Here is an 18,261-nt window from a genome sequence, read left to right as displayed (position 1 = left end):
ACGTTTGTATGTTGTTTGTCATTAACTCTTGCCGAACTACAAATATGTACAACACAAAAGAAGTTCATTCGTTCATACGTTTGTTTGTCCATTCGTTCGTTTGTTTGTTAATTTGTTTGCTCAATTCTTTAGCAGAAAACATCACATGCATGCTCCTATGCGCATAGGTACATGAGTATTGAATGTCTCATTAACGAGCTTAGAAAATAATAAAAACAACGATTAAATGAGAAAACTAGAAGAAGAGCACAGTTACGCGCAGTTTCTTTACATTTTTCATCGGCAAAAAAAAAATTAAAAAAAAAAATCATGTCTTCCTGATATTTGGTCAGACTTTCAAAGCAAAATTTAATTCTAAAAAATCGTGTTAAAACTAAATTGTGATATTAACATAAATTATAAATTTTATGCTTTCCTGGTACAAAACCTAACCTATCTACATATATATATGTCTGTGAAATCATTTGGAAAATTTGGTCATTGCTTTGAGCATTTGATCGTTACAAACGTATGTTGTGACTGAAGGAAGAACATGACATGCATGCTATGCCTTCATTAAGTAACAATTAATTAAAACCAAACTTCTTTTTACTATTCATTCACACATCTACTCACACATCGTTCATTCCATTCATTTATTTATTCATTTATTTTATATTTACTCTCCCTTCAATTATGTTCAGAGGTCTTTCGAGTTTCTGTACAATTTCTTCTCTTTCTTCTTGTGTATCTTCTGCACGACAATAACAAATGTGACCCAAATTATTTAATTCATTTTTATTCATTTTTAATTTCTCATTGTAATAATTTTTTTTATATTTACACAATATTTTCAATAAATTTGACCCGTTCTTTTCTTTTTCTTTTTCTTTTTCTTTTTTTTTTTTTTTTTAATGTATTCTAATCAGCATTTCTTTGCCTAATGGCAGAGTAGAATGAATGGATATTTGTTTTATCGAATTGTTTGTAACTTTGCGAAAATACATATCGAACAGCATAAGAATGTTCTTAGTTAAGACGACTTTCTAAATTGTTAAATCATCTCTTAACTATTCTTCCATATCTTCTTTCATATAGTTAATCAATCCTAATCTTAGCAATGCAAACATTTGAGGCTCACTTGCATTTTGGAAGTAAATTTCCTTATTATTTCATTTTCATTTCATTTAATCATTTATTCATTTCGTAAGTAACTCTGGAGTCGGAGGTCTGTCAGCTACCTACATGGATACATATCGTGCACAAAAGAACCTAACTGCATGAGTACCAACATGAGTGAGTATACAAAGTTAGCTAAATGCTCAATAAACTTCGTAATCGTGCAGTGAATTCTTCTTTCTAAACGTATTCAAGGAACCATCGAAAGATTTCAGACTCAGTTCCGATATCTGGCAACATGAACAGTAAAAGATCGTTCGGCTGAGGAGTTAGACAAACATGTTGTTACTATGAAAGAGATTCTTTCCGATCTAGAGAACTGTAGTCATTCTATTAAGATGCTTCGAGCAACCTGAATTTTAAGAAAGCAAGAGCGAAAGAGGAGCTATGAAATCTAAGGTTGACGCTACAAGCAACACATTTTGGATTAAAAGTTAAATTTAAAAAGAAAAATTTTTAAATATACAGTTAGTTATGATATCAAAATTCGAACGGTGTAGTCTTGCTATACCACGATGTAACTGACAGTCAGTAAGACAAAGTTTGCTACTAAGATGCTTTGAGAAACTGTACCTGTACAAGTTCGGAATTTTAACCGAACATATTATTAAATTTTTTCTTAACTTTTGAAAGTATTTTTTTTTCTCATACAAATCAAAATATAATATATATATGGTCAGTGTGTAACATTTTATGTGTAGGTTGTTTGCCAAAATAATTGCATTTTTAAGTATCAACAAAAACAATAATATTTTAATTATTCTCAGGATTCTTATAAGCGATAGAGTGTGAGATGATCATATGCTTCATCATAAAAAAACGTTGTAAGTCGTGATCGAAACCGAAAATGTTGCATTTGATTGCATAAAATAGATAAATCCCTTCTTTCTGCCTATAATCCTTCCATATCAACACCGTGCCCACGTTTATAGGGCACATCCACTGATTGGCTGCTCAAACGAACAAAAATATATTTGCGTATACATACACACACACACACCAACATATTTTAAATCAATAACATAGGAATTGGGAAAATTGAAATTTAGAAACATTTTACTGATTTCTATAGGCAAAACTCGGTTAATTGGTATCCGAAATTCGTTCCATGACTGAGAAAAAATTGTTTTCTTTCTATTACTTTGTTTAAATTATTTTCTATGTAACGCTAAAGAGTTGTAATTGCTAATAACATCATCGTGTTTAATTAGGCGTTTTCTGCTGAATGGATCAATTTTTTTTTTTTTTTTTTTTTTTTATGATATGACCCTTATAATAAATAGATGTCGGGTTTTCTTCTTCAATTTATTTTTTATGTAATTAATCAATTTATCTTCATTTTAGACTATCCCTGCAGTACCGATTCTGCGTTCAAATCTCGATACGACGCATTACGTAATTTGTATGCAAACCTTACTACGTTGCGATCCAAATACTAATATATGTAGCAAAGCAGAAATCCATATTGTTAGGATTAAATTCTTTTATGCTAGTTTTTGCAGAAAAGACTCATCTTATAGTTAAAAAGAGCTTCTACGAGAAAGGAAACGAACTACAGTGCGCGCCTTATTAAAAACTCTAACGCACCTTGAGACTCGAACCCATGACTACTGGGTTGCTAGTCGAGATTATTTGCGAGATTAGGCGAATGAATAAATAAAAACTTTAATAATAAAGAACAACAAGCCAACGACATCGTCAACACTTGCTTCCATCTAACGGCTGTCATTTTAGTTCATTTGGGGAACCGTTTGCTTCTGGAATGTTTAGTCTAATTGTTTGTGTAAAATATTGTCAAAAGGCGGATCGAGCAATCGCAAAGCTTGCTAGAGCAAAAAAGCGCGGATCTAGTCCGCAGTGTAGTGGATCGCAGAGTTATCACGGCAGCTAAAGTAAATTTTTTATCGATGTATACAACACATGGAAGGACTTCAATAGATTCACTTTTTATTCTAACGATTGCTTCAGAATCGCTCACATTTGCATCGATCTAAGCTTGTCAGTCTGTCCTGTTTTGTTGCGTTCGACCTACGAGTCGTAATTTTTGAGACTTGGACCATCTCTACAACCACTTACTTTACAATGCTTTATTTTGAAAAGTCTTCAAATGAATAACTGTAAGATAATTTAGGGTATTCAACAGTTGTCCATGGCCCACTGTTTTTACTTATTTTAATTATTATTTCTGGAAACTTGTGCCATTTTTTTATTTTTCTTAGATATGCATTTTTTATATATGTATACTGGCTGCCAATTAGTTTATCAATTTAGCGAATTAAACCTTTTTTGTAAGCATTCGCTACAAGTTTTTATTAGTCTAAAAAAAAAAAAGAAGAAAAATAGGTAGACTTCCCTTTAACAGACGCATTTAATTCTGCAACCTTTCTTTATCTTTCCTCGGCTATGCAGACGGCTCACCTTATGTTTCCATGAATTTTTTTTCTTACCGTACTTTTCATTTTATGAATTTTTAATTCCGTTAATAGCTTTTGTTTTTGTCTACGTTGCGGCTGAAACTTTTCTATTAAAACTTATTGACAAACAAAGCGCTACCCTACCAATACGCATTCATTTTGCTATTCAACGTAGATGTGAAAATAAAAATTTGAAAAAGTAAAATTTAAGCTCATACTACAAGAATAACACAAACAATATGCTTAAAAGGTAGCCAATCTTTCTAACAGAAGTAAAAAAAAAAAAAAAAGTCTTAAAATTGCTGGACAAACTTATTTTTTGACTAAAATTGCCATTTCTTTATCAGCTCGAGGCGGCGCATATTCAGGATATTTAAAATGTTTATTTTAACATCAAAAGCACTCAATATGTCATTATATCTGACTGATCTGACTTAAAATCCGTCACGCGTTATACGCGGATGTAGTTATTAAGCGTTTAGTACCTGTGGGCATGACATTTTTCTATGTGTAGCATAGAAATCAATTCGATGGTAACGTTTGGAGTCATATCAATCTAAAGAGCGATTCCGAACTATGCATAATTCCAAAATGGAAATCAAGGCGTATGCAATGCAAAACAGAACGATAGAAGAAAAACTTGCGGAAATTAAAAATTAAAGCCAATAAACCTGTTAAATCATCGTAAATATCTTAACTTACATCTCTCACTATTTTCCTTTTGTCATATACACCAGCACGGCAATTACTGTTGACAGTTTCGACATTCGCCCGCACCACTGCTTTAAGAGAATGATAAATTGCTTGATTGCATACTTTTCGGCATTCACAAAATTACGCATTCAATTTGCCGGCATCTGACCAGCAGCAGGATAACAGTGCTGACCATTGCGTTTACCGCAAGAGTCATTGCATCGTATTGTCCCCCAATTTAACTGACTTTTATATATGGTTATTGCATATGTATGCATTTGCTGCAATGCTTTTTTTTTTTTTCTTTTGCAAGATGTTTTAAATTGTGAATTCAATTGGCCGATTGGTTATAAAAGCTAAGTTGTGAAATTTATTGCTGCACATGACTCTCGACAGGGTAGGCTATCATTAACAATGTCACACCACTCTGTCTGCCTTTCTATCGCTGATGATAGTTTTACTTGTATGGGTTGATGGAAGCCATAGCAATCTCATGATTTCATTTTGTCCAATTTAATTTATTGAGATCCTTCTTTTACATCGCAATGATATTGACTTCTTCTGATGAAGCTCTAAGAATGAAAAAGCATATATGCGTGATAAAAGAGTGCAACGCTGGCGTTAGTTCCTTACTAAGTTATGAGAAGAACGCGTTCAATTAATTTCATTTTGTCATGAAAGTATTTCAGTTATATGAATAAGAGGATTAGCGTTTCGCCTTCGCAATTACTAACATCCTTAAGAGGTAACAGAGAAACAAATGCTTTCAATTGCAATTTATTTATTTTGTGTCTACAAAGTTTATAAAACCTGAAAAAAAGCTACACATTTCAAGTATTTTGCAAAGTGCGAATACTTACGCAATTAAATTATAATTCAGTAATTCACCTCACAAACCGCTCATAAAAAAAAGAAACGCTCCATGAATACAAAAACGCTTTTAAAGAGACTAACGTCACTGCTAAGAGCTCTAAAATTGACGAAGAGAAGTTCCAACAACAACCGCAGTATAGAACGAATGACCTTTCAACATCTCCGATCATTATTAAAGCAATGATAACCTGGAGGCACTTATTAGATCCTCTAAATTAAAATCGTCTACAAAGGAAGTGAGATGCTTGAGACTAAGTGAAATAAATTTAAAACAACCTTTAAAAGAAAATTTTGGCAAAATTGGGGAAAGTTGGAATATAAGAGAATACACGATTTCTGAGGCGTGTATTACCTGCACACAGTGGATGATTTTATGACTACTTGATTTTGCTTTAGCAAGGCATTTAGATTGTCGAGTTTTCTCAAAATTAGCCGAGCTCCAAAATTTGGTCTGATACAAATCACTTACAACAGCGGTGCTACAGCGTTTACACCGAACAATGCTGGTGTAGCGAAGTTCATCGAAATATCCCAAAAAATGCGACGTGTAGTTTAAGCACCAGAAATAAAGGCGGGCATACATGCTTAGATCGATTCAGAAAGTAATTTTGAATCGATCGGTGTAATAAAAAATGGGTCTATCTCAAGTCATTCCGGGTGTTGCATACAACAAACTTACCTTATACCATAATTGGCATAGAATATAATAATTCCTACTTATTAGATTCTTACAATGTAACTTACATTGATACAGAAGCGTATGAATCTTATTATGAAAGCATTTTATATAAAAAGATTTAAATATCGATATTCTGTTATTGACTTTAAATCAGGAGATAACTTATTTTATTTTTTTAGAGAAATACTTAAAGAATATCAAAAATAAATCTACAATTAGCCCCTTGTCCACATTTTTCAGTCTATTTAATGTTGAAAAATGATAGGAACTACTTTCCATTCCAGCTTTTCCTTTCTATACAAAAAGAAGAATACTCATCTTTCTCATTTATAAAGCGTAATGGACGTAATGGGGCATCATAGTTACTTTAGCTATTGTTGAATCGACATATTTTTCATATGCACGTTTAATGGCTCTTTAATGTGCAAGCAACAAAATGGCTTTACGTATACAGCCTAAAATATGCATTGTTACCGCTAATGGAGTATCATCCTAAAAGTATGCTTTAATTTTTAATTATTTGCTTTAAAAACTACAAGGCAAACAAGTGATAGAATATTTCATGTAAGCATTTTGAAATGGAAAGCATTGCCATTTACGCGACTATGCGGGAAAGATTCAATTAAAATTTGTCAACATTTGCAATAAAAATAATATTTTAATTAGAAATAAATAAAGGGAAATATCCTTGAACTCCCCGAACTTAATGAGATTTCATTCTTTGACATAAATATTTATACAAATAAATAAACAAAATATGACACAAAAGGCAAAGGCAAAGAAAAACTTGGCATAATTAAAAGTTGACATTAAGTACATAAATAGACTCAGTCGCATACACATACATATGTGCGCGCAAAGAACGGCTATGTAAACATATAAAACATTTTATACAGTGTAAGGGAAATCGTGAACATCAGTCGAGCGCGACAAGTTGCGAAGAAATTTATTTAAACGTTGGTTTTTGAGTAAATATTCAACAATGTGTGCGCAAGCCATACGCTTTCACAAATGCACACAACATATCTTCAACATGTCCTTACATAAATGATTTTAAATGAAAGCGTCGCATTTGCATTATGCGTTGAGCGGGTAAAAAGCGCTTAAATACGTGTACATTTTTACTGCAAACGATCCCTGAATGAGTAAATGGATGGATGGGAAGCAATAAATAGTATACAGAATATATCGTACGTACATGTATTTTTGTGTCTTCTATAGGGTGTCCATGTGTTTGCGGCACATAAAGGATTTCCTGCTAACGCCGATAAGCTTTTATGACAATACCAAACGTATTTGGGTGCTTTTTGTAATTAAAAATTTAAAAAGACTCGTTTAGTATAATAAACAGTTTCTTGTTCACTCAAAAATATATATTAAATATCAAGAGAAGTATGTACAGCACTTTATGGCAGAAAAAAAAAGAAAAAGCGAATCATAAACATTTCGTTTCTATTCAACTCGTGTCTTAACGGCTTTCCTAAAGTGGGATAAGATTAAACATTTATTAGTGTGTTAAGCTAACCGCATGCTTACATCAATTTGGAATTTAAAAATTTTTACTCTTCTCCGATTAAATATTGACGTCACTTATTAGTTGTACTTACGAGGAAGATTAAGAGAAAGTTACCAGAGTTACAAATACAAAAAACATATGAGACAATGTTGTTCACTCGTGACTGAATCTGTCATACCCATCGCCGTTATCCGAAAAAAGTCAAAAAAAAGCAGACGAACTAAATTTTCATACTCTATAATATGAAGTTGTCTCGGCTGATTTTTGAAAACAAGATTTTTTATCGCCTAGGCATGTGGGCGTTTTATGCATGTCCTTGGAAAAGTTGAAGTCACGTTCAAATTTGTTTGCAAATTTATAGGCGACTTGTTCACTTTCGCTAACGGGGGAATGGTTGCCACCGTTACTACAGAGCTAGCCAGACGAGCAGATGGACAGTCCAACTGTTACTACAAAGTTACGCAACAGACACAGACAGACGGACAAACGAACAGACGGACACGTTTAGAGACATTCGAAATTTGAAACTTGCCAAGAATTCATATACTTTGAGGAAGTTTTAAAGCTTGTTTCTGAGCGTTATAAAGGTAACGTTCCTAGGTCAAGCATTGACAATAGTCTTACCCGTTCTCCGCAATAGTCATTCTAGAACTATTTACTAATTAATTCAACTAAGACGACATCAATGCCTTTTGGTAATATTGAACCTCATTTTCCTGGAGTAAATATTTTTATTGTGCGAATAGAATAACGAATTTTGAAGAACTTAAGTGCTTAGCCTTACATTTAAAAGGCGCATAGATCATATATACTGTAAAATTTCAAGAATTTTTCGTACGTACTTTATTAACATTTCCTTATCTCAACAGATTAAAAATAAATTGTGCTATGCTCTCCTTATGCCGTATCTTTTATACGGTCTACAAGTTGTGGCCGACACTTTGGCTTATAATTCTTTTAGGCTAAGTCGTGTTGCTAACAGTACTACTAGCGCTATGTTTACAGGGCTCGCGGACGGGCGCATATTTGTAAACACGTAAAGTGTGTCCTAGGATGTACTTCTTTTGTACCTCAAGTTGCTCGATATTGCAATTCCTTACCCATTGACCTTCATAGATTCTCTTATTCCAATCATACATTTCGTTTAAAACTTTTCCTACGTTGTAGGACACTACAACTTTTCTTTTTATATGCTAAAGATTAGCAGAATATTTGAACGGACATTCTGCTTGACTTTTCAACTCGATAACCGTTATTTAAAGAATTCCTCATTCATATTGTAAAAGATGATGAATGATGATGAGTAATTGTGTAGAGATAGATTGGCCGAACGAACGAACCAAAGATATAGGTGACTGTAAAACCAACGGCTGTAGAGACTTGTGGCAATAACAAAAAAAGCGATAAATAATGGCGGTGTATACTGCGATTATTGAGCCTTGCAACAAGTGCGCTTCGAATAAAGCCGGATTTCATCAAAAAACTTTCCCTTTCTACTTGTGCACTGAATCATTTGTTTCATATTCAATTTTACTGAACAAAGTAACCATTTTTTAAATGAAACAATTTTTTGAAATCTAATCGCAGTCATTTAGTTCAAGAATACGTTGATAGAACGTTGAAAAGTATAGGGGAGAATTTTATTTAATTTTTTCAATTTTGAAAACGAAGATTACTTAAGCAGGAGACTATGCCCAACATTGTGAGGAACTGCTTTTTATTCGCAATATTGCTTTTAAATTTCATGGGTAATCCGGTGCACTCCTGGGAATATTGTGTTGCTGCAGAAATATGCGCGGAGGAATACGGACACTCGCTTTGCAATCCTATAGAGCGCTTTGACATCTCGGTAGGTTACAAGCAGCATGGAAAAAAATTAAATATAGTTTAAAACAAAGAAATGCCGATGATAACCATTCTTTAGAAAGCCAAGTATTTTAGTAGCGAGTTAGCAGCGTTTGCTCCCGTCACGAAAAAGTTTAAAAGGATTGTAATAGACATCCATAATCATTATCGCAATTTGATAGCTGGCGGTGGCGAGCAAAATGTGAAAAATGGCGGAAAATTCCCGATAGCATCACGAATGCGCGCATTAATCTGGGATGACGAACTAGAGTACAATGCAAAATTACACCTACAAGCGGCGAAACGAATGGTTCATGATAATTGTCGTGCCACCAAACGGTATCCATTGGCCGGACAAAATTTGGTAAATTATATGGTACTTGTGAGGACGATTACTTACCTGAACGAATCTGTTTGTTTTTATCCTAGGGTGGTACGGCAGTGCAAGGTAGAGAGAAGGTATTTCAGACTATGCTGGAACATTTTCGGAAGATGTTTGACGAGAAGGACGACGTGGCAGATCCTGAAAAGCTTCCAGAAATGTTATTGAGCGAGCAGTATGTTGCAGTATAATAGTAAATGATTAACTCTTGTTTATTTCATCTTATTTTATAAAGTTTGGGAAAGTCTGGCCATTTTACGCAATTGGTAGGCGACCGAAATTCGCGTGTGGGTTGCGTCTTTGCTTTAGGTTTAAACTGCACTGCAAGGTAAGTAGTACTACAGTAAATGCAAAAGCCAGAGAAGAAAAGACAATTAATAGTACTTTACAGTCTAGCACCCGGAGCGGAAGTATATAAATTTTGCTATTATACCGCTTGTCATTATGATTTTTCAAATCTAACCAAGTGGCGGCTTTACAAAACGCATTTGACAACACCTGGTGCTGATTGCGGCGAATGGCACGTGGGTATGAACAAGGATCCTAGATATCCCAATCTCTGCGAACCAACTATCGAATTATTTGATTATACCGATTCAAAAGGCTGACTAAAATATAGACAAATACTTGTAGTTTGCAAATTACTAATTGAGATATTGAAGAATGGCGCTAATAATTTGCTCTATTAAAAATTAGAAAGCATATCCGTGTGCAAAAGTTCTAACTCACGTTTACTGAATGTACTTTGCTTTATATGATGTAAGATATTCACATAGAGAAAGTGCTTTATCATATCTTCTTGGCGTATTACGTCCATTCTGTCTTGATTAGTCGTTTTAATCCCATTAATTGTTATTGAAAATTCTCCCTGCGAATCTGTTATGTAATGTGCTGATAATGAACGATTCAGGGAAATAAAGAACATTGGCTTAGAAGAACAGGTGCATATTGCTGGTGTGTCTGGCCTCCTTAATAGATGCTTGCTCTTGAAATTGCCACGATGTGTCTATTTGGCATCTCACGTCATGGTTCAATCGCACCTTATATCAAAAGAAAAAACTAGACTGCAACAATAACATCTCCCAAAATGGCATTTCCTTACAATGTAAGTCAACATACTCCCAAGTTCCAAGCAGAAAGTGATGCTGAATAGATTGTTGTAGTAAAAAAAAAGGTGGGGTCCATCTCAAGTCGTTCTAGGTATTGCATACATTCTCACACGCTCAATGTAACCAAGCGGCTTAGAGTAAAAATAACCAAAAAAAAAAAAACAGTGCATCGAAAATTTCTCGGGCATCTACAGCGTAAAATGATTAAGTATGGGAAATACCAGTGCACATAACGGTAAAATTCGATGAATTTGACCTTTCTCTACATAAAATAATTGTTTTCCGCTTCATATTATTGATTTATCTAACGTACGCCGACGCTAATCACGGAGCACTCGCTCTGTATCTCTCTGTATATCCCAGAGCACAACAGGATCGTCGTGGTTCCTCTTCTGCAGTGTGTATTTTCTTAAGACATTGTCCGCGTGATTTCATTGCTGCTGGAAACGATGGTAGAATGGGCCGTTCTTGAATGAATAGTCAAGTACCGAGGTGTCTCTGTTTACATCACGTACACTCTTTGAGGTAGTAGTGTAATCAGACCTGGCTACATCACAGGTTGTCAGCGGTTGTCTAGAGAGGGCATCAACCGCCATGTTTAATTTCCACTTTCTACAATGGATGTGAAAGTTGAATTGTTTCATCTATGTGAGCACGGCTTCTAGCCGTAAATCTTTGAGAAAACCTCAATTAATAATTTCAAGTTTAGAAATTCTTAGCACAATTCCTTAGTAATTCCTTTGTTTTTTTAGTAAACTGGTTAGTAGTTCAGCGATCTCCGCGAAATTTGGTAATCGTAAACCGTACCACAACATGACTCCTACAAATTGTCAGATTATTCTTGCATTAGGCGATATTTTTTATATTGAAATAGCTTCGCACCTTGCCTGTGTCTGCCTTATATGTTCCGATTCATCTCATTTCTCTTTTCCCGAATTCATATTTTTGATCTTTACATTTGTTTCCCCCAGCGATTCAAATTAGGTTTTTGAATTATGTACCTTTTCCCCGATGACACCAATGTCGTCTAAGGAGACGAACACATGTGATTTCTTATCTGATACTATTACCATTACCATTTCCAAGTTGATACTGCTAACATACTTGGCATTCTGTAATTGATCTAAAACGTGAGGGATTCGTTGTAGTCGATACGTGTCGAGCTCGAATCATTTGCTTAACTGACGGCAATCCATACAGAGGATCAATATCGAATTTCGTTTATTTACATGGGTAATGGAGAAGCAATAGGGGCACTTCAATGGTTCCATGCACCCTTTGGCCAGCAGTTTGTCAAACTCTGCATATATTATTTGCTTGAATAGCTGCGTTTCATGGTTGATGCCTTGTCCTTATAAAGTTTTGGTGTTCGGGAATTGTACTTACATCATGAATGTAAGTAGTTCCGCTTCAGGAAATATTTGTTATGAATTCTTGGCCATTATTCTTAAATGTTCTTAATTACCTTCAAATTATTATTTGTTTTAGATTTTTAATAAGTTATTATCTGGCATTATTAGATAATCCTTCATGGTGCCTGTTTCATTAGTGTCACGGTTATCCATAGTGTGTGTTTGTATGCCTAATTTATCGGGTGCACGACCCTGGGATATAGTGGGTACGGCCGCCGAACAATTTTCTAAGGAGTGACCCGATGCCTCAAATGTTGTGAATAAAGCGAAAATATTTACCACAGAATCAAAGGCTTTTGAAAAGGTAAGGACCAGGATGACGTTATCTGATGTGGTGGAATTATTTCGCCGTGTGCCTATTATGGGATTCGCGTATGTTGACAAAAGACCCATCGGCTAGTATCACTTTTACATTAACTGATAAATTTTCATATTGTGATCTGAATTACTTTCTGAATCGATCGTGGTAGCTCCTGTGTCGGTAGTAGCCATAATTACCGCGCCGTCAATTGCAGGATCAAATTATTTGGACGCCTTTTCTGTAGAGCAGAAGGAAATATTAAACCTCCCGAAGAGCAACATTCGCGCTCGTTTAAATACATATTTGATTAGATCTCTTCTTGTTATTACCCGTAATAGTTTAGCTTTGAATGACAATTAAGTTTTTTAATTCTAACTCACGTGTTCCAAATTTAGCAATTGTGCGACATAAATATGATGAAGGTTTAGTTGTCAATGCGAACTCTTACAGAGCTTGGACAATTTGGACAAATTGATTTAGTTGTGACATGTTAAGCTTGCCCAACGACTTACTTTAGGCGGATGCAAACCAGAAGTCTAAAAGAAAAAGAAGAAAATAATTGCAATCGGACAAGGCTAATGATTAAATACCCTGTGCGACGTCGCCTAATAAAACTTCTCTTTTATTTTCTTAAACAAACATAAGCTATTGGATTTTGTTTCCAAGCTCACCTGGTCCTATTTTCGCACAATTCATTTTTTAAATCAAATTGTTAAAATTGACAAGTTTTCGTCATCAAATGTTACAAACTACACTTTATTGGTCATATAAAAGCTTACATCTCCTAGGAACGTGTATGGGAAGGTTTTCTCATCTATTTAGTTTGCCCAAACATTATTGCTCAGCGAATTCAAGAATACCTTGGCAAATGTGGGGCACGCAAACGGACGGACAAATTTAAATTGAGTTAGAAAACATACATATATACATACATACTAAACATATCCGTGCGAACTCAATATTCTCGATACCGTAAATGATCTTGCTTTAACTGCCATGACGAAATCTTCATCCCCTATCCCTCATACATCCAATCGGGCTGAAATCTTTCGATGACAACGGAACACGATCTAGTTACCATTTCTATATATTGACAATATTGACAATCGCTTCGTCGTTAATTTTTTCAGTTACTGATACGGATGTTATCGCCATTCAAAAATGGTGAAGGCCAAGAATACTCATTTAGCGTGAACTTAATATGCGTAGATTTTCAGCGTTTATTTTAAATCTCCATTCGTTCAGCCAAGGAGAAATTTTGTTAGAATAAATCTATAGTTTCTAGGGAACTTTGACAGAGGCACTAGATTACAATATATGATGATATTTGATGTGTGAAATTTCTTAATGAAGAAAACAAATGTATACAATTTTTTGTAAGGTATTGAGTGGCAAAGATTCTCTCTAAGGCTACCATAACTTTCTTGATTCATTTTTCAACTGAACTACAAGTCCTAATAAAGTGTATTAAGGGGGATAGCATTAGAAGGAATCTTAGACCGATTCCCGGTCTTGTATATGTACATATTTTTCTGTTTCTGCTATGAGCTAGAAAATTAACAGCCAATGACTCACTAAGTTGAGTAAAAAGTTTTGCTTTGGCGTAATAGATTAATGTACACATTTTTCTAAACCGATTTTCGAACAGAGTTTCTCGCAAAAGTTTGTTGCAAAATTTCAAATCCGGTTTATAAATAAATTTTTAATATTAACATTATTTATCAAAAAGGGAATCGCAATTTTAAATATTAGAGAACCAAGAAATTTGTAAATAACTTCAGCTACATGGACCAAGTAATTGTCGCAACTTCAGCGCTTCTGTTCGTTTGTTCAACTATTGCAATTCTGCAGCACTTGCAACCTATAGAAAGAATAAACTTTGTATGTTAATTTTATGAAAAATCACTTTAAAAAAAAAAGACGGCTCATCAGTAGGCAGTGGTTTCTTCGAAAATTGTCATTTCGAAAATTTTGAGACGCAAATTCATTTATTCAAAGGCTTTGTTTGTTGGGAAAAACAATAAAAATTCTAAGATAATAAATTTTTCAGGTAGTGTCAAAATTTTACGTACATTTTTATTTATGTTAAAAAAATGGAAATATTTGGAAAATTCTCTGCTACATTGCAAGTATGTTCTCATTTTTCACATATCAATCAATATTTTCGCCGCTTACACAAGCTTTTCTTTTTTCGTTCTTTTTCGTTTTTTGTCCTTTCAGTTGATTTCGCAGATTACTAGGAGACTAACGTACAGCTTCTGCTCCAGACCAGCTGTGTCATTGGAACGGACACATAAGTGCCGCAGTAGATTTGAAGAGCTCAGTTCTCAAGATTTGTGCACGGAAAATAAATTGAAAAATGACAAGCAAACAGTTTTCGTGAATCCATTGGCGGACTCGCGATTAAAATTGTCGAATTTGACTGCTGATTTGCCTACGATTGCTGTAGTTGATATAACTTCTCTGGGCGCCCCTGATCAAATAAATCGGTTCTTGATAACCGTGAATGATCGAAAAAGTAACGGCCTCATAAAGAATGAGACAAAGACGAACACAACACTCGACAACAATACGGGCCTGATACCGTGGAACGAAACAAATATTAATGCTATTGCGCAATTTACGGAGCCCAATAAAGATATTAAATGCCTCTCGACGGAAATCCATCAGTTACTTAAATTAGTCGACCTTGTCCAGCCTGCAACTGAAATCAAAAAAAATATAGAGTTCCCTAAGAAAACCCAAAATGCTTTAATGCTTTACGTAAAACCGCAGATATGCTCACCTACCTTTGAGCCACATGGGAGGTCTTATTCCACTAGGACATTTACCAAAAAAACAGCCGAATCGAATCGAGTAGTAGCTGAAGGTCGGGAAAAGAAGTTCGCCTCGCCCCAATTGGCATTTGGACGCAGCGTTAAGGCGTCAGAAAAGGAGATCACGGAATCGTCCAAAAAAGATACGCCCGAAAATGATATTCCAATGTTTCGAAAGATTAACGATGTGAAAAAAGATTTACACATGCGTTCTGCTGCTGCCAAATCTAACGAGGAGATTATATGCAAAAGTGTAGAGAAAAGCATCTCGAAGACGAACTTGTTACACTCCAAAGAAATGCTTCAAGAACTAGCGGAATTGATAAGGAAAAAACAGACAGGAAAACAAAAAATAAAACGCAATTCTATAGTGACTCACTTTAAGCCATCTCCGGCGGGAAAGAACATAGTTTATAAAGCCTCTACTAGGCCGAAGCCTGTAACTAGATTCAGAAATGCGATTCTAGCCAAAGACAAATGTCCACAAGATCCATGCAAAGACGAAAAGACATGTCCCGATCCTTGCGCGGAAGAATTAGCAAAGGTCAAGCATAACCGCAAAGTAGACGAGCATATGGCTAAAAAGAAGCGAAAGAAGATGCCGGAAAGTTGCGTAAACGAGAAATGTAAAAGAAAGGGCGGCTGCCTGCCTCCTCCAAAAAAGCTGGCAGATTCCTCTGGCAAATTGATATCGATTCTAGCAAATGCACCGGCACGCAATAGCATGCGTGTTGCTGGCGTTTCAATGAAGGCTTGGCCACGCTTCAATCCCAAATCGGCAGCAAAATCCAAGAATAAACTCAATAGACTCTCATCGCCCAATACAATGCTGGCAATAAGGGGTAAAAAAGATGGAAAAACTAAACTGCAATTTACAATACTTTTCTAAGTCCGCACAAAATTTTCGTCTTGTAATTTTGATTGCGAAAAGTAGATAATGCCGCAAGTTGTTAGATAATCCACACTAAAGTCTTGTTCAAATATATGAAGAGTGACCGCGACAAAATGACCTTCGGCACTTATTAAAAAAAAGAAAAGGAGGGAAACAAAAAGAAAAACAAATAATGATTAATGAAAAATTTATAATCCGCCAAGACAACAAGAAAAACAAGAAGAGAACAAGAAAAATTTATAAACACCGAGAAGTTGCTTACTGCGGGGAGACAATACTAACAGCAACTTACATCTCTACTATCGATAGTTACAGCGATTGCACCTAAGAATTAACAGTAAACTGACGAAACTTGTCAACAGTGAGAGCGTCGTGTATTACGCGTTAGCAAGATCAGTCGACATAGATCGTCATCATCATACAGACAACAGACAGTTTTTCTAAAACTTGTGTGCGTCACAAGTTATCATCAAGCAAGAAACCACAGATGTTTTATAGCGACGGGACTATGATAATGCCAACAAAATTGGCCGTAAGTGATCGAACGAAATAATGCATGTGTGGTTTCATTCTCATATTTACTTCGAATTCCACGCACATTGCGATTTATTTAGACGCAAATTTATAATAAAATTGAAATCATATTTTATATCCAAATATCATAAAATAATAGGCAAACTTTTTATTTTAAGCCTAATATATTACCCAATGAGGCTTGAAAAATTATTGTTATGAAGTCTATGAATAAAGGAAATAAAAAAAAGGGGTTTCAACTTTTCATCGTAAGGAAATTTAAATAGCAAAAGGGTTGCTTTCACTAAGAGTTGAAAGAAATTCAACTCAATTTGTTTTTCTAAGCGACATAAGTGGAGAGAGTTGAAATTATTCGTCTTCGGCAAATGAAACTTGAAGCTCTTGCGTGCTTCAAATATTATAAAAAAAATTATACTGAACCATGGAAGTGGAATCCGAGTCTCTTTGTTTCATAGATGAAATTTATGAAAATTAAAGAGAAAAATGAAAATCGCCGTGAAAATCGGTTGAAAATGTCATTAGTCATTGGCATGGCGTATTCAGAACAGTGTGATTTTAAAAGCATTTTATGAACTTAAACTTAAAACGTGTTCATAGAAAAATTCGATTGTATAATTAAAACAAGCGTACGCACATGTGCCACAAGATACAATTACTTTATGTGCTTAAAATATGATTGCTTGCAGTTGTGATGTCCGGCACAGATGGCGCATCCATTATCGTAATCATCTCTCGAACAAATAACTGAACCGTACTACAGTAAGCGTTTAGTATATCTGTAACAGTGTATGCGTTTTTGTAGCTTAATATACTCATAAATATTTACGCGACACTTTACAATATACATAACAAGTAGCATTTTTTTCGTACTTTTGCTTATTGTGTTGTTTTTTTTTTCCACCATTAACATTTTCAGTGCCATGCAAGATACAAACGCTTACAAACTTTGGAGGAAAGTCATAGTGAAAATAAAATAAGAAAATCTTAATTATTCTACACTCTCCTAAGAGTTTGACCCCTTGCAGGCGTCAGTCTAGTGTCGACGTGCCTCCCTTTTAACATTGTATGAGAGTCTGTGCGCACGGGTGTATGTATGCGATATGTTAGACTATTATTTCAATTTACACATTTCGCTTAGCTAACTAAGACCGCAAATAGCAACAGCAGCTCTATGGAGTAGAGTAGAGTAGCAGCGATAGCATTGGAATTAATATTTAAACACAGGACAACACCAGTAGCCGGTTAAGTAAGCTGGCCGGTCAACAAGTCGTACATTTGCTTATATGAATGCTTGCTTGACTGCTTAATATTTATATAAGCGAAAATTTTAATGTAATGGGGGTTAATTAGGCAATGTGCACGACACGCATATATCATTTGCAATTGTGGCGAACATTATTATTCGGTCTGTTCGCGTATGAATCCATACGCATCCATCGAAATACTGCCATTAATTGACGTTGCGACAATTAATACTAAGAGTGATAATATCAGTTTGATGGGAGATTTTCTTCAGATTTTCTCTTCTTCGACAAATTTTTGTTTTCCCTCGAATTGATTACAGAAAAGTAAAATTTGCATAAAATATCTTCTTATCCGTTGAAACGCATAATCAAATGGAAAGGTAGACAAACAAA

General features: G+C 34.9%; 1 protein-coding gene across 1 annotated transcript; it reads left to right on the top strand.

Moving 5' to 3' along the window:
* The first annotated feature begins 9,077 nt into the window (after nucleotides 1-9,077).
* LOC119639313 (venom allergen 5-like) lies at nucleotides 9,078-10,168 on the top strand. Its single transcript, XM_038036615.1, has 5 exons — nucleotides 9,078-9,182; nucleotides 9,258-9,542; nucleotides 9,608-9,735; nucleotides 9,796-9,888; nucleotides 9,952-10,168. The coding sequence occupies exons 1-5, from the start codon at nucleotides 9,078-9,080 to the stop codon at nucleotides 10,166-10,168; spliced, it is 828 nt and encodes a 275-aa protein (XP_037892543.1).
* Nucleotides 10,169-18,261: the final 8,093 nt, after the last annotated feature.

Source organism: Glossina fuscipes, unplaced genomic scaffold (genome assembly GCF_014805625.2).
Source record: "Glossina fuscipes isolate IAEA_lab_2018 unplaced genomic scaffold, Yale_Gfus_2 112, whole genome shotgun sequence".
NCBI lineage: Eukaryota > Metazoa > Arthropoda > Insecta > Diptera > Glossinidae > Glossina > Glossina fuscipes.
This window is presented reverse-complemented; position numbering and strand designations above follow the sequence as displayed.